The 16,341-nt window shown below is 38.5% G+C and overlaps 1 protein-coding gene across 1 annotated transcript in view; it reads right to left on the bottom strand.

Annotated features, from left to right (window-relative positions):
* The window catches only part of CFAP47 (cilia and flagella associated protein 47), a 374,219-nt gene that overhangs the window by 331,160 nt on the left and 26,718 nt on the right, over window positions 1-16,341 (bottom strand). Inside the window, exons 5-8 of the mRNA XM_066250539.1 lie at window positions 14,521-14,746; window positions 13,286-13,446; window positions 11,005-11,132; window positions 6,512-6,747 (exon numbers count right to left, since the gene is read on the bottom strand). Coding sequence (XP_066106636.1) covers window positions 6,512-6,747; window positions 11,005-11,132; window positions 13,286-13,446; window positions 14,521-14,746 — 751 coding nt within the window. The remainder of the gene's footprint in view (window positions 1-6,511; window positions 6,748-11,004; window positions 11,133-13,285; window positions 13,447-14,520; window positions 14,747-16,341) is intronic.

Raw genomic sequence — 16,341 nt, forward strand, 5'->3', positions numbered from 1 at the left:
ATAAGGGGTTAAGAGCCAAAATAAACTACAAACTTCTACAACTCAATAGAAAAAAATGCAATAAAAATTGGGCAGGAAGTTTGAATAGACAAGTTTCCAAAGCAGACATACAGATAGTCAATTGGCATATGAAAAGGTGCTCAACATCACTAATCATCAGGGAAATGCAAATCAAAACCACAATTAAATATCATCTCACACCTGTTAGAATGGCTATTCTGAAAAAGACAAAAAATAACAAGCGTTGGCGAGGACATAAAGAAGAAAGAACCCTTATGCACTGTTGGTGCGAATGTAAATTGGTGCATCCACTATGAAAAACAGTTTGGAAGTTTCTCAGAAAATTAAGTATATAACTACCATATGACTCACCAATTCCAATTCTGAGTATTTATCTGAAGAAAATAAACACACAGAATCAAGAAGATATATGCACTCCCATTTCAGCATTATTTGTAATTACCAATTCATGGAAACAATCTAAGTGTCCACCAACATGAATTTAAAAAATGTGGAATATTCAGCCATACAAAGAAGAAAATCTTGTTATTTGCAATAACACCGATAGACTTTGAGGGCATAATTCTTTTTTTTTTTTTTTATTTATTCATTTTAGAGAGGAGAGAGAGAAGGAGAGAGAGAGAGAGAGAGAGAGAGAGAGAGGTGAGAGAGAAGGGGGGAGGAGCTGGAAGCATCAACTCCCATATGTGCCTTGACCAGGCAAGCCCAGGGTTTCGAACCAGCAACCTCAGCATTTCCAGGTCGACGCTTTATCCACTGCGCCACCACAGGTCAGACCCAAGGGCATAATTCTAAGTGAAATAAGTCAGAGAAAGATAAATAGCCTATGATATCACTTATACATGAAATCTTTTATAAAAAAAAAAAACAAAAATAAGATCACAGATACAGAAAACAGGCTGTGGTGGTTGCCAGAGACAAGGAGTAGAGAGTGAAGGATGGTGAGCAAAATGGGTGGAGAGGCTCAAAAGGTACAAATTTCCAGTTATAAAAAAAATAAGTCATAAGGGTGTAATGTAAAGCATGATAACTAAAGTTAATACTATTGTATTATATATTTGAAAGTCACTAAAAAAGTACATTTTAAAAGTTCTCAACACTCAAAATTTTTTAACTATGTAGATTTAGCTAGACTTATTGTGATCATTTGACAATATATACAAATATTTTAGCTAGACTTATTGTGATCATTTGACAATATATACAAATATTAATCATTATGTTGTACACCTGGAACTAATATGTTTATATCAATTATACCTCAATAAAACAAAATAAAATATAAAAGCACCTCTCAAAATAGAGAATATCAATAAAGTATAGAAATTGTTAAAAATAATAAAGGGAAGGAAATCTAGGAAATTACAAATATGTAGAAATTAAACAGTAAACTCCTAAGTAACCAATGTGTGAAAGAAAATCTCAGAGGAAATTCAAGAATACTTTGAGGTGAACGAAAACCAAAACACAACATACCAAAATTTATCAATGCAGCAAAAGAAGTGGTTAGAAGTAAATTTATAGCTTGACCAAATGGTACCGCACTTGACAGTGTTGACCTGGAATGCTGAGGACCCAGGTTCGAAACCCTGAGGTTGCTGCCTTGAGCGCGGGATCACCGGCTTGAGTGTGGGCTCATAGACATGACCCATGGTCACTGGCTTGAGCCCAAAGGTCACTGGCGTGAGCAAGGGGTCACTGACTCGGCTGGAGCCCCTTGGTCAAGGCACATATGAAAAGCAACCAATGAACAACTAAAGTGCTGCAACTACGAGTTGATATTTCTCATCTCTCTCCCTTCCTGCCTCTCTCTCTGTCTCTCTCTCCCTAAAGGATATATATATTTGTAAGCACTTATATTAAAAAGAAAAATGCCTACAATTAATAACTTAAACTTCCTCCTTAGGAAATAGGAAATGGTAGAGCAAAATAAACTGAAACGAAAAGAAAAAAAGAATAAAGACAAAGGCAATAATACATGACATAGAGAATCAAAAAGAATAGAGAAAACTAACAAATCTGAAACTGTTTTTGAAATGAACAACGATTCAAAAATCTTTAGGTAGACTCACCAAGCAAAAACAAACAAACAGACTCAATATAGTAAAATCAAGAATGAAAGAGAAGACATCACTATCTATTTTACAACAATAAAAAAGGGTATGAATATGATAAACAATTGTTCGACAAGAAATTAGATAACATAGTCAATAACATTCTTAGATGCAAAGTTCTAATAAGTCTAGAAGAGAAAATCTGAATAGTCCTATGATAACAAAAGATTGAATTAGTTATCAAAAAAATTCTAACTTAGAAAAGCCCAGAACCAGATGGCTTTGATGCTGAATGATAACAAACCTTTAAAGAATTAGCACCAATCCTTCACAAACTGTTCTAAAAACTAAAAAGGAAAGTTCGCTTTCAAACTTTTTCTATAGTACCAGTTTTAGTCTAATGTCAAAACCAAAGGCATTCAAGAAAACTACAGACTAAGGACCCTTTGAATATATGATACATAGAGAGAATTCCTCAACCAAATACTATCAAATTTCACCTAACACTCACAATGGATCATTCACTATGTGCAATTGTGCTTTATCCCAGGTTTAACATCTAAATGTAAATCTATATAATACACCCTCCTAATAAAAACAAAAACCACAGTATCAAAATGTAATTGACAAGGAAAAATTATTTGAGGAAACAATACATTTTTACAATAGGAACTCCAAAAAATTTCAAATAGAGAACTTCCTCAAGTTTATAAAGGCAGTCTATTAAACATCCATGGCTAACAACATAATGGTGAAAAAGTAAAAGCTTTCCCCTTGGATTGGAACAAGGAAAACATCCTCTCTTGTCACTTCTGTTTAATACCATACTGGTAATTGTAACCAGGGCAATTAGGTAAGAAAAAATAAATAAAATCCATCCAGGTTGGAGAGAAAGAAGTAAAATGATCTCCATTCACAAATAACATATCATATTCCAAAGAATTCACCAAAAGCTACCAAAATTAATAAAGGAGTTCAAGGTATAGGGGAAAAAGTCAATATACAAAAATACGTTGCATTTCTACACATTAGAAAATTAATCTTTAATTTTAAAGTTTAACTAGTTTTTAATTAATTAAAATTAAGAGTGCAATTTCATTTACATAGAATCAAAAAATAATAGACTACTTAGGGATATTTTTTTAAAGAATTTCCAACAACTGTACACTAAAAAGTATGAAGAACCATTCAAAGAAATTTATAAAGACATAAATAAATGGAAAGATATCCAATTCAGGAATTGCAAGATTTAATATTGTTAAAATGGTGATATTCCCATTTAGAGTCAATACAATTCCTATAAAAAATTCCAGCTGCTGTTTTGTTGTTGTTTGAGGATATTTTGTTGTTGTTTGTGAGAGGTTTTTGGCAAAAATTGGCAAACTTATTCTAAAATATAGTTTTTCAAAAGTCCCAGATATTTGGTCAAGAATATTTCTTAGGCCCTGGCCGATTGGCTCAGCGGTAGAGCGTCGGCCTGGCATGCGGGGGACCCAGGTTCGATTCCCGGCCAGGGCACATAGGAGAAGCGCCCATTTGCTTCTCCACCCCCACCCCCTCCTTCCTCTCTGTCTCTCTCTTCCCCTCCCGCAGCCAAGGCTCCATTGGAGCAAAGATGGCCCGGGTGCTGGGGATGGCTCCTTGGCCTCTGCCCCAGGCGCTAGAGTGGCTCTGGTCGCGGCACAGCGACGCCCTGGAGGGGCAGAGCATCGCCCCCTGGTGGGCAGAGCATCGCCCCCTGGTGGGCGTGCCGGGTGGATCCCGGTCGGGTGCATGCGGGAGTCTGTCTGACTGTCTCTCCCCGTTTCCAGCTTCAGAAAAAAAAAAAAAAAAAAGAATATTTCCTAAAAAGAGCAAACTTTGATGACTTACATTTACAAATTTTAAAAATCACTACTACACTAATCAGTGCATTGTAGTACTGGCATAAGGATAAACATAAACAAGTAAAATATAATTGTGAGTTCAGAAATAAATTTTTAGATTCACATTCAATTGACTGTTAGATCAATGTGCCAAAATTCTAGGGTAACTGGACATCTATCTACATGTAAAAGAATGAATCTGGATCTCTAAATAAAACCATATAACTTAAAATGAGTAATACATTTAACATGTGAGCTAAAATTCTTAAGAGAAAAACATAGGAACCAAGCTTAATGACCTTAGATATTCTATGACTACCTAGATATGATACTAAAAAGGCAACAGATAAAATAAAAATTATAAAAACTGGACTTAATTAAAAGCAGCCACAGACAATAGACAAACTAGAATGAGTATATTCCAATAATAGTTTACCTAAAAGAAAAGGCAACAGGCCAGATTCAGCGTGTGGACCATAGCCAATGACTAGTTTAGAGGATTTGGGAAAGAATTATCTGAGTATGGTAGTGAGAAACAGAAAAGCAGTCCCTGACATCCACAAGGTGGCCTGGTATTGACATATACGCTTCAGTGCTTAACTTTTCTGCTCTGTACCAGCAATAGGAGGGTAGGGGCAGCTAAGTCCCAAATTTGAAAATTCTATTCAATCTTGAAGGTCTGGCTTGTGTGTTACTACCATACAGAGGTGGATTTAATGGCGGGCAAACCAGGTGTGCCCCTGGGCGCCAAATTCTGAAGGGCCCAGCAAAACCCCAACTTGACACTTTTTCTAATGACACCAAGTTTGGTTTCATATGTGCAATTTTTACCTTAATAGTACAGAATATTTTTTATTTAAAAATATGGTTAACATGTATTTTTATTTTCCCTATCTCTTTTTTTTTTTTTTAAGGAGCCCAATATTTTCTTCTGCGCCCAAAGCCTCAACCAACCTTAATCCGCCTCTGCTACCATACGGAGACCTTTCCACCTGGCTGGAAGTCAACACAGTGCCCTCTGAGTTTCTACAGCACATTGTTACAGATTTCTTTTCAACAGACTACTTTGCATTCTTCTCAACGGCAAATTAAGGTTCGTTGGGGCCCAGGAGCAGAAAAAAATATTGGGGCTCCTTAAAACTTGGTGTCATTAAAAAAAAAGTGTAAAGTTGGGGTTTTGCAGGGCCCTTCAGAAGTCGGGGCCCAGGGCACGCACCCGGTGCACCCGCCATTAAATCTACCTCTAATTCTTCTTAAACCCTGCTTGTTCGTGTATTTCTTACACTGCGTTAGGGCATTCAAAAAATTCTTACCGGGTGGAATAATGGAGGGAAAGAGGAAACGCCACTGTTCCGGTTGGAAAGCTGCCCTCAGTAGAGACACCAGGGCAGTGCAGGCTGTGTCCGGAGCTCCCACCACCACCACCACGTGGCCACAGCCTCCTGCTCACCACAGCCATGTTCGCTACTGGCTGGAGCTGGAGCGAGCACGCAGTCTGCGCAGCCGCAGATGCGGCACGCAGAGCCATGCTGCCTATATCCCAGAAGCCCACACTCCGCTCCCGGCTACACAGGCCCTGTTCACGCGGGATCGCAAGCCCTGCCCCGCAAGTAGGTGGTGGGGCAGTTGCAGGCGTCTGTGGGGCACATAGGTGAGAATCCAGTACTAAAAGCACCTGAGCCTGCCCCTGGACCCGCCACCCCTCACTGTATCCCAGACACACAATGCCCGCGACTAGTGGCTGCAGGATGCCTTCCATATCAGCCTCTGAAGAGCTAAGGAGGTGTGTTTGGGGGGAGGGGGATAGGAGACACGCAAAAGGCTCAGAAACTCACCCCTTTAGCAAGTACTTGTACTCAGACTATGGTGCTTGCTTTGACCCTTAACAGCTTACTTCACAGGAAGCATGGTCTAGGCTGCTCAAAGGCAAAACTGCCACATCCCCTCTCTCCTGTCTTGGGTTAGCTGACATGGAGGGTGGACACCTCGCTACAGGGCAATGGACCTCCAGTTGTGCCACATGTATATACTCCGGCTTAGCCAACCTTCAGTTTGGCAGCAGGACCCAAAGAATTTTGACTCCCCTTAATATCTCTGGGTTTCGGATATGTGCCTTGGTACCACCCCCTTTCCACCTTTTGCAGCTATTGGCAGCTGCTGGCCCAAAGTTATTCCACTGCCTAGGCCAGGGCTGCAGGACCCGTTCCTGCACCCACCCACAATAGGAAGTGCGGAGACTCCGTGCTGAACATTGAGATTTAGGGGCCTGCCTCTTGAGTACTTGATAAATAAATACTCTCTCAGAAAAAAAAAAAATAGAAGCTGGAACTACTTTTTGCACTTATTTATATTTCCTGTAATGTCAAATGCTTTACTGGGCACATGAAAGGCACTTAACAAATAATTATGGACACTATGTGAGGGCCAATACTAAAGGATTCATAACTAGGCCACAAAAGAGATATAATTTATAAACATTGGTGCAACAAATGTAGGTTTTAAACTCTACAAGGCATTTTTGCAAACCTTAAAATATGTGAAGTATGTGGAAGCATAGAATAATTATCTTACCTGCATACATCCTTCACCAACTTTGCCCCTTTCAGGCTCAACTTTAAAATTTGCAGTTTTTTTATACTGGTATGTCAGAGGAAGGACTTTGGATCGATTTTCCATATAAAATGTTATTTTTGAACTTTGGCCGATGTTACAGGGTGGAAAATGAAGAATGTTTCCTAAATCAAACTGCAATACAACGGGGAATCCTGAGCCCGTCAGTGCTAATTCAAACTTCTGAAATTGATCATCTGTAAAAACAATAGTAGGATTTTAACATAAAAGATGTTTTGGGAATCCAAAATATATTTGCTTAGTTCAAAAAGTGTCACCTGAAAAACCTCATGAGATATGGGTGGCTCATTCAATCTTTCAGTCAACAAAAACAGTTGAGTTCCTTCTCTGTACCAAGTACTCTTCTAGGACTTGGGAAAACAAAACAGTGAATAAAATAGAAACATTCCTGCTCTTATGGACTTTACATTTTAGTGAGGTAACTGTTGGGCAAATGAGTTTGTAAAGTTTGTATTTTTTTTTTTAGTTTGCTCACTTTTATTGTTAAAAAATGGTGCTGGGCTGCCAGGTGTGTGCTTACCCTTAGAGCAGGGCAGTTGGTTGCAAATTGCAGATTGCATTCCTGCTTGGGAGGGGTCATTGTTTTGCTAATGTTTGCTAGAGGAGGAGTCTTTGTGGGCCTAGGCAGTTTTGGAGGTAGAGGGGAGAGAATGCAGAGTGCTGAAAAAGAAACTAGTTTTGCAGAGAGAAGAAAGAGTGCTGAGGGGACTTTGGGAGCTCCACTGAGACTGGTGGGGCCTTTGATTCCAGGAGGAACCTGAGAAGATTCTCTGAGTGGTGGAACCGGAGAATGTGTCAGGGCTTTGGTAGCTCTGAATGAGAGGGAAGCAGTCTTCCCTGCCTGTCTGCTTGTCTGCCAGTGTGAGACTTTAATAAATGGAATATCCCATGATTTTTTCGCTCCACTGTTTCTTTACCATCTGCCCGAATCCAATGGGAACCTGCTTGGCCACAACGGCAGCGCCATTGGCCTTACAGTGACATTGACAGTAAATTAGTAAATATATAGCATTTCAGAGATAATAATTGTTGTGAGGAAAGGTAACTTAGGGTGAAGGGGAGCAGAATTTGTCATACCCAAATATGGCTCTTTGGCATGAGGGTTATTTTTAGAAACAGTAGACACAGTAAAAGCTCTGAAAACCTAGTAGCAGTTATCATTTGTAAGAGACATTTACATTTATAAGGCAAATATCCATTTGTAAGGGTCTTTCTCTGTGTACTTAGAGGATCGCTTATGGGTGCAGAAGACAGAGACTTAAATCTGCATAACAACCTTAACCTTTCTTACTGTGCTCTGCCTGAAAACCTCCCATAATTGGCTCTCTATCCCCAACATCTTTTGTCTTTAGCTAGAGATGGTATTTAAGGTGGTGGCTTGGGCATTACAAAGAGTTAGTTTTCCTGGATATCTCCCATGAATTTCCATGCTTAGAAATACACGTTTTATTAAAATTCTGTTAGTTTTCTCCTCCTATCTGTCTTTTGTTATGGGGGTGGGTCCCAAACAAGAACTTATAAGAATAGTAGGAAAATTATTTTTCCTCCCCTACCTGGAATAGACTGAGCATATTGTCTTATGGCTGCCATTTTATATGGGTGAATCCAAAAAGGAATGTCTGATAGGGAAACATTTGGGTAAAAATATAGACACTGCAAGAAAATCATGTGAAAATCTAGTAGAAGTTCATTTGAGATAGAACAGCAAAGACAAAGACTCTGAGGTAGGAATTCACTTGACATGTTTCAAAAATCCTAAGGAACCAAATATGTGCAGGTAAGAGAAGAAGAAGGATGGTGAGAAATGGTCAGATTTGATATATTTTTGAGGGTACAGTCAACAAAATTGGCTGATTGATTGGATGTAGAATATGAAATTAAACACATGATCAATGATAATGCTAAGCAACTGAAGTGATAAAACTGCCACTCTTTGAGCCAGAAAAGAATTCAGGAGGGACAGGTTATGGGGAAGCCAGGAATTCTTTTTTGGACATGTTAAGTTTGAAATGCCTCATAGACATCCAAATGAAAATGTCTACTAGGTCACTTAATGTATTTACAAGTTTAGAGGAAAGATGAAGGAGGAAGTATTGAAGGTTTGAGGTAAAAAGAGAAAGTTTGTGATATACAATATTAAGCACATACTGTAAGAGTGACTGAATGGAGGAATGCAGCAGGAATGGCAAACAGCTTTAAGGACCCATTTGGAGTTAGTGATTGTAGATTAAAAAAATGAGACATCACAGGATGCTTTTGTGTTTTTCTCCATTACAATTACCTTCCCAGGTACAGACAAAGAGTAGGAGGAAATTACAGATTTTCCCATTCAGTCACTATGGGAGATGGACCAAAATATTTAAGTGTACGTTGAAAAAAATGACTAAAGTAAGGGAAAATGGAATATAAATTGGGTAATAGAAGAAACATGAACTTTTGGAGATAATAGAAAGAAAGGTAGAACTAATTGTATGTTCTAATTGGGTGAAAGAAAAGATTTGCAGAGATAGCAATGTAAGTAGAATCTAAAAGGGTTTATATTTCTGCACTGATGCTCTTAGTAACAAGTCCTAGTAAGTGCAAACTTAGCATCACCATCTCTAGCCATTCAAAATGAGATTAACCTGCTATCCTCGGACAAATATTTTATCAATGATCATGAGACAGGGTTATAACAAACTATGTCATAAATAGTAACAGAACAATCAATTTCTGTCCTAAGAGCACAGTTCAACCCTGCTCAGTAATATATATCACTGCACTGTACTAACATGCTAATTTTTTAGACTCTTTTTTTTTTGCATTTTTCTGAAGCTGGAAACAGGGAGAGACAGTCAGACAGACTCCCGCATGCGCCCGACCGGGATCCACCCGGCACGCCCACCAGGGGGCGACGCTCTGCCCACCAGGGGGCGATGCTCTGCCCATCCTGCGCGTTGCCATGTTGCGACCATCCTGGGGGTCGCCATGTTGCGACCAGAGCCACTCTAGCGCCTGGGGCAGAGGCCACAGAGCCATCCCCAGCGCCAGGGCCATCTTTGCTCCAATGGAGCCTTGGCTACGGGAGAGGAAGAGAGAGACAGAGAGGAAAGCGTGGCGGAGGGGTGGAGAAGCAAATGGGCGCTTCTCCTATGTGCCCTGGCCGGGGATCGAACCCGGGTCCTCCACACGCTAGGCCGACACTCTACTGCTGAGCCAACCGGCCAGGGTAATTTTTTAGACTCTTGAATTCCCATGATTCATCTTTCTGGATTTGATCTCTCACCTGCTTACATCTTTATTTTATCTTTCTGTGTATGTTTGTATGCATGCATGCGTGTGCACATGTGTGTGAGAGACAGAGAGAGGGACAGATAAGGACAGACAGACAAGAAGGGAAAGAGATGAGAAGCATCAATTCTTCGTTGCAGCACCTTAGTTGTTCATTGATTGCTTTCTCATATGTGCCTTGATGGGGGCTACAGCAGACCGAGACCGAGTGACCCCTTGCTCAAGCAAGCGACTTTGGGCTCAAACTGGTGAGCCTTGCTCAAACAAGATGAGCCCGCGCTCAAGCTGCCAATCTCAGGGTTTCGAACCTGGTTCCTCCGCGTCCCAGTCAAATGTTGTATCCACCGTGCCACTGCCTGGTCAGGCCTTTATTTTTATCTTTGATTTATCTTGTTAAGCTAACTGCCAAGTCTTGTTCCATTTTGCTCACTGCAGCACACCCTATGTAAATGCCCCATGCATCTTTACATGTGGCCTGCAAAGCATATGCACTTATCAATATCCAATAATACGATATTGTGCCCTATTTACCAAAGCTCTAGGTATTATTCTTGGACTGTTACTGTATATGGATTCTGTGAACTGAGAAACTGTAGAGATGGAATGGGTCATTTGTTCCCATATCAATCTCTAAGAGAAAACTTAGGATTATATAGGAAAAGAAGCCAGGTTGGTTTTTGGTTTTGGTTTTTATTCCTTAAGGATCAACAATTTTCAACCTTTTTCATCTCATGGCACACATAAACTAAGTACAAAAATTCTGCAGTACAATAACAAATATTTTTTGCCGATCTCAAAAAAAAAATAGGTGTAATTTTGATTCATTCACACCAGACTGCTATTGTTGTATTAACTATTGTCATTTTTTTTTTAAATTTTACAATCTAAGAGCAAAGAGGTCAGTGCCCTTGACTATATAGTCAGGCATAGCATGTTTTAACAATTCTTGCGGCACACCGGTTGAAAATCACTACTCTATCTAGAACATTATGCTTATCTAATGTCATTTTATTCCTTTACATGTCACAGAAGACACTTTAAGATCTCTTGATTGTGTCTGTAATTACATATTGTTATTACATTGACTCTACAAATAGTGATGTACAAACTTTAAGTAATTTAAACTGCAATACGTTTGATGATTACATTCATTTCATACTTACTTTTGACGGTTTTACTGTTATCATCTCTCAGAAACCCATCCTTACTTCCTACAGAGTCAAATCTCAGAAAGACAGCATAGTCTTGCCTGTGTGAAGGATCATTATCTTTTTTACCCTCAACAATTAGCCTGTAAAAAATTATAATTAGTTATTTTTTAAGTGAAGATAATATACTTTGTTACCTCTCAAGGGAATATCTAGAGAATCTTGAAATCTATGCAAACAGATGAAAGTTCAGGAATAAAAACATGACTTGGATCCATTTCCCAATATTACTGTGAAGACAGAGACTTGCCAAAAGAAGGTCACAAAAATGTAAATATCCAAAAAATTAGTTTATGACAGCATTTGCAAGACAATTAAAAAACATTAAGTCATTGCCTGACCAGGCGGTGGCGCAGAGGATAGAGCAACAGACTGGGACGCAGAGGACCCAGATTCAAGACCCCAAGGTCGCCAGCTTGAGTGCAGGCTTATCTGCTTTGAGCAAGCCTCACCAGCTTGAGCCCAAGGTTGCTGGCTTGAGCAAGGGGTCACTCCATCTGCTTCTCACTCTTTCTTCCTGTCTGTCTATCCCTATCTGTCTCCCTCTCTCTGTTTCTGTCACACACAAAAAAAGTCATCAGGGCCAGCTCCAATGACACTTTCTCCAATGCTTTTCTTTCTATGCAGAGTTCATTGCTGACTAAGACCTCTGTTAGATTCTCTAAAATAATCCTTCCTATCCCAGGGTATAATTGCAAACTTCTGATACATAACTGTTCCTCCCATAGAGTAAGTATATATTGCTCACCATACTCTTGTTAAAGGAGAGAAAAGAATTTGGAGAACAATATTTGGAGAAAAGGCAAGGAAAGATGGAAAGAAGAGGGTTACATCACAGGCCTACACATTAGCAATCCTAACTTGACTTAACTGAAAGTCAGCTTTTTTGGCAGAGGATACTCAAATACATACATAAAAGGTTGATGTGAAATACTACATAAGAATCCAAAGAGAATGTTGAGAAAACGTGTAACTAAGATTTAAAATCATGCTCATATGTATGTGTTTATGCTAGTCACTCGACATTACCATGCTGTCATGAAAAATAATATGTACTCAGAATTTCAGCCTGACCAGGCAGTGGTGTAGTGGATAGAGTATCAGAATGGGATGCAGAGGACCCAGGTTCGAAAACCCGAGGTTAAAGGCTTGAGCACGGGCTCATCTGGTTTGAACAAAAGCTCACCAGCTTGAGCCCAGGGTCGCTGGCTTGAGCAAGGGGTCACTTGGTCTGCTGTAGCCCCCCACCCCCCGTCAAGGCACAAATGAGAAAGCAATTAGTGAACAACTATGGCGCTGCAACTAAAAACTGAAGCTTCTCATCTCTCTCCCTTCTTGTCTATCTGTCCTTATCTGTCCCTCTCTCTGTGTCTCTTTCTTTCTCTGTCACAAAAAAAAAGAATTTCAGAAATTGTGTAATACACAGAATCTTACAGATTCACCAAAGAAATTTTGTGTATGAAAGTAAGATAAATAAGGCAAGTATAGATTGTACAAAGAGAACAATTACTTGATGCATTTCCCTCCTTGACCCAACTCAGTTTTTAGCAAACAATTGGTATCACCAAGGATGCTACAGCCTCAGAAAGAAGAACATTAACCATTCATTGCCTTCTCACAATTAAGGGTAAACATATTTACAATTAGAAGGGTGATTGCCACAAATTGCAACCTCTTCAAGTATTGCTGAAATTGCTACTATATATTTACAACAGCATTTCCAAAGATATTTTCAAACTAAATAACCAAACCATGGAGCCAGAATTGTGAAAAATATCCATTAGTCCTCAAAGTCTGTATGAATTTCAGCAACCAACTGTGGTTGATCCTAGCAACTACTGTAGGCTTAATAGTCATAATAGTCGGCAAGTGTCTGCCCTGGCAGGAGCTCTGCATCCTCTTTGGAGGCACCTAGAACGTGCTGGCCGTACCTGACTATGCAGAGATGATAAGGTCTTGGTTGTACAGATTGGTTTGGAATCACAATCCAAGAAAACCCAAAACCTCCATTTCTAGCAGATCTATAGAGACTTTTTATTTAACATAAAGTATTTATGACCACATTTTAAAATATTAGAAATAATATTGAGCATGTTAAAAATACTTAAAACCATAATAAGAAAAATCCAATTTGTGCCCTCTGACAAGTTTTAACATTGAAGTTAGTCTGTTGAATGTGTGGTTAATATACTTTCTGTTAATAAGTAACATCACAATTGAATTAATTTTTACTTACTTTGGGCTGAAACAAAATGTAATTTTAATCTTCTCATAAGGTAGTAACCTCCCTTCATTAGGAACACAGGAAATAAAAGTAGTAATATCTATGTCCTTTATTTTTCTGAAGTAAGTAAGATTATTTATGGCCACATCTGTTCGTTGGTGAATATTTGTACCCTATAGAATGGAATAAAAAATAAAAGAGTGTTAAGGCAAAATGCAAACAAAATAAAATATTTTAGGTCATAAAATAATTATAATTACAGAAATTTCAGCATCTAGAAGACTGACAATATTTTGTCTTTAAAATAACATACTGTATTTCCCCATGTATAAGACGATCCCATGTATAAGACGCACTTTAATTTTGGGACCCAAAATTTGAAAAAAAAAAATGTATTACATAAAGGTATTGAACTCAAGTTTTAGTCATCATAAAATTCATACAACTCTTCATCACGGTCAGAACTCCCATCCATTAGCTTGTCCTCATCTGTATCTGATAATGAATCACTGTCTTCAACAATGAGTGCAAAAACAAGCGTGAAAAAGTGGGAAATGCAAGTAAAAATCTCTACAACTGCTGTATAAGACGCACCCAGTTTTTAGACCCCAAATTTTTTTTTTAATTTATTCATTTTAGAGAGGAGAGGGAGAGAGAGAGAAGGGGGGAGGAGCTTGAAGCATCAACTCCCATATGTGCCTTGACCAGGCAAGCCAGGGTTTCGAACTGGCGACCTCAGCATTTCCAGGTCGACACTTTATCCCACTGCGCCACCACAGGTCAGGCCCCAAAATATTTTTTAAAGGTACGTCTTATAAATGAGAAAATATGGTACATAAATTTGATCAAGGTACATCATAAAAAGTAAAGAACTTTAAAAAAACTGATGGGAGCAGAAACCCCCACAATTAGCCAATGATTTACAAGAAACACTTGTCTGATTTACTTCAAACATATTACTATCAATGTTAGTTTAATGTACTTAACTTTTTCAGGTTACCCTTAGGGACACATGAAATGAAATCTACCTGCATGTTAGAACATAGTTAAAATAATTAAACAGCTTGTTAGGAAGATGAATTTGAGAATTAGTTTTCCCATCTTCTCGAGCTAGGCCTTCTAAATCAATAAACCTTTCCTTGCTTAAAAACAAACAAACAAAAAAAACCCAGCTCTTTGTTTATTAGCATGTTCAAAATGATGTTTCAAAACATTGTACCTGATGTTCCACTGCACCATTTACTTACCGATTCTCCAAATGCATCGTTTTGTATTATGGCCACCCAATTTATAGGTGCTGGGCTATTATTGTACAGAATTGCATATTCAAACTTGGATGTTCCAAAGTAAGCAGAACCAAAACGTATGCATTCCACCTTTTTATTATCATTCATGTTTAACAATTCAAGAATCTGTTCAACCACAGAAACTTTGATCTTCAAGTATTTGATTGGACGGCCTTCCAAACTCACTCTAAAAGATAATGCATTATACATACATATTTTCATTACAATTCTGTATACTTTCTTTTTCTCCTAAATATTTATGTAAAGAGAACTTTTATAAAATCACATTATATTTAAAATTAAAAGGCTTAAGAGCAGATCCTTTCACATATAGGCCAGAGACTGCCATGTTCTCTATATGAATCTGCACAGTAGAATGGCAAATGTGCAACCTAATTCATTATCTCTTGCTTTCAGATAGAACTTATTGGTAATGTCCATATCACCAATCATTTTGTAAATTGTAGAATTAGATGGGGTCATTTATATGCTCACCTCTAGTTCTAGAATTCAGAGATTCTTTTCTAACTCCTCTTACTCCCCTAAGTACAACAGCCAACTAGCACAAACTGGGAATATGAGATCATCCAAATCCTAATTATCCAATTACCTACAAAATCAAGGATCTCAGCAAAATCGCATTCTTTGCTCTAATGAATATACCCCCCATAAAACTTCACTTCCCAAACTAATTTGAATCCCTTTTGAAACTGGCCCCCACCCCAAATTTATCCTTCTCTGGTCTAAATGCAATCCTTTTGAATCTTGTCCCATCAGATACCACAAACAAATGACCACTGCACAACTGAAATCCTTATCTGATGTTCTATCTCTGTCACAGTAGACGTGGTTAATACCATCTCTTGGCACATTTCTCCTCCCTTAGCTTCCCTGATACCAAGTTATCCTGGTTTTCCTCTAACTTATTCAGACTCTACTCAGTCCTCTGGGATATTTTCTAAACTCCATGACTAATGGTATTTATCTCCTGTTCTTTCATACTCTACCTTCCTCAAAGTTATTTTCAACACTTCTTGCTTTAAGGACAACCTCAAGTCAATATAACTAAACCAAACTTTTTTCTGGGACTCGAGATAAGTAAATTTCAGAGGCCCCAAAATATTCTGCAAAGCAAACCAACTCCAACATTTCGAAATTGAACTCAGATCTTCTCCCACAGACCTGTTCCTTCTCATACCTTCTCTTTCTATATAACTGGTCACTAAATCTAGTGAAATCTACCTTCATAAACTCTCATCTCTAATCTGCAGAATTCTCTCCATACTCCCAATTTGTACCTTAGCTGATGCCTTTATCATTTCTCTTTTGCTTTCTTTTTACAGATTATTCTAGTCAGGCTACCCATTCCACATCTGTACTCCCTAATTTGTTTTGGACACTGCTATTAGTATAACCTTTCTAAAATGCAAACTGATTTAGACATGTCCATCCTAAAACCTTCCTGAGATTCAACAGCCTTCACAAGAAAACCTATGATCCTATCAGGACTCACAACTGTTTCTCAAACAATTTTTTTTTGTGGCTGTGACTTTCAGTAAGAAATATCTTTTACATCACAATGTAGGAAGCACAGACAAACACACAAAGTTTTATAAAGCAACATTTGCCCTTACTAGGCAAACTGCATTCTGATATTTTCCATTTCATTGCTTTAATAGTGGAGGTACCCCACTATAGTGATGGCATATTCCACAAAACAACTGAGACATTCAGAATTAAATAACACTGTGCTGTGAGGCACATTCTGTTTTCCTGGTCTAA

The sequence above is a fragment of the Saccopteryx bilineata genome, chromosome X (assembly GCF_036850765.1).
Source record: "Saccopteryx bilineata isolate mSacBil1 chromosome X, mSacBil1_pri_phased_curated, whole genome shotgun sequence".
NCBI classification, from domain to species: domain Eukaryota; kingdom Metazoa; phylum Chordata; class Mammalia; order Chiroptera; family Emballonuridae; genus Saccopteryx; species Saccopteryx bilineata.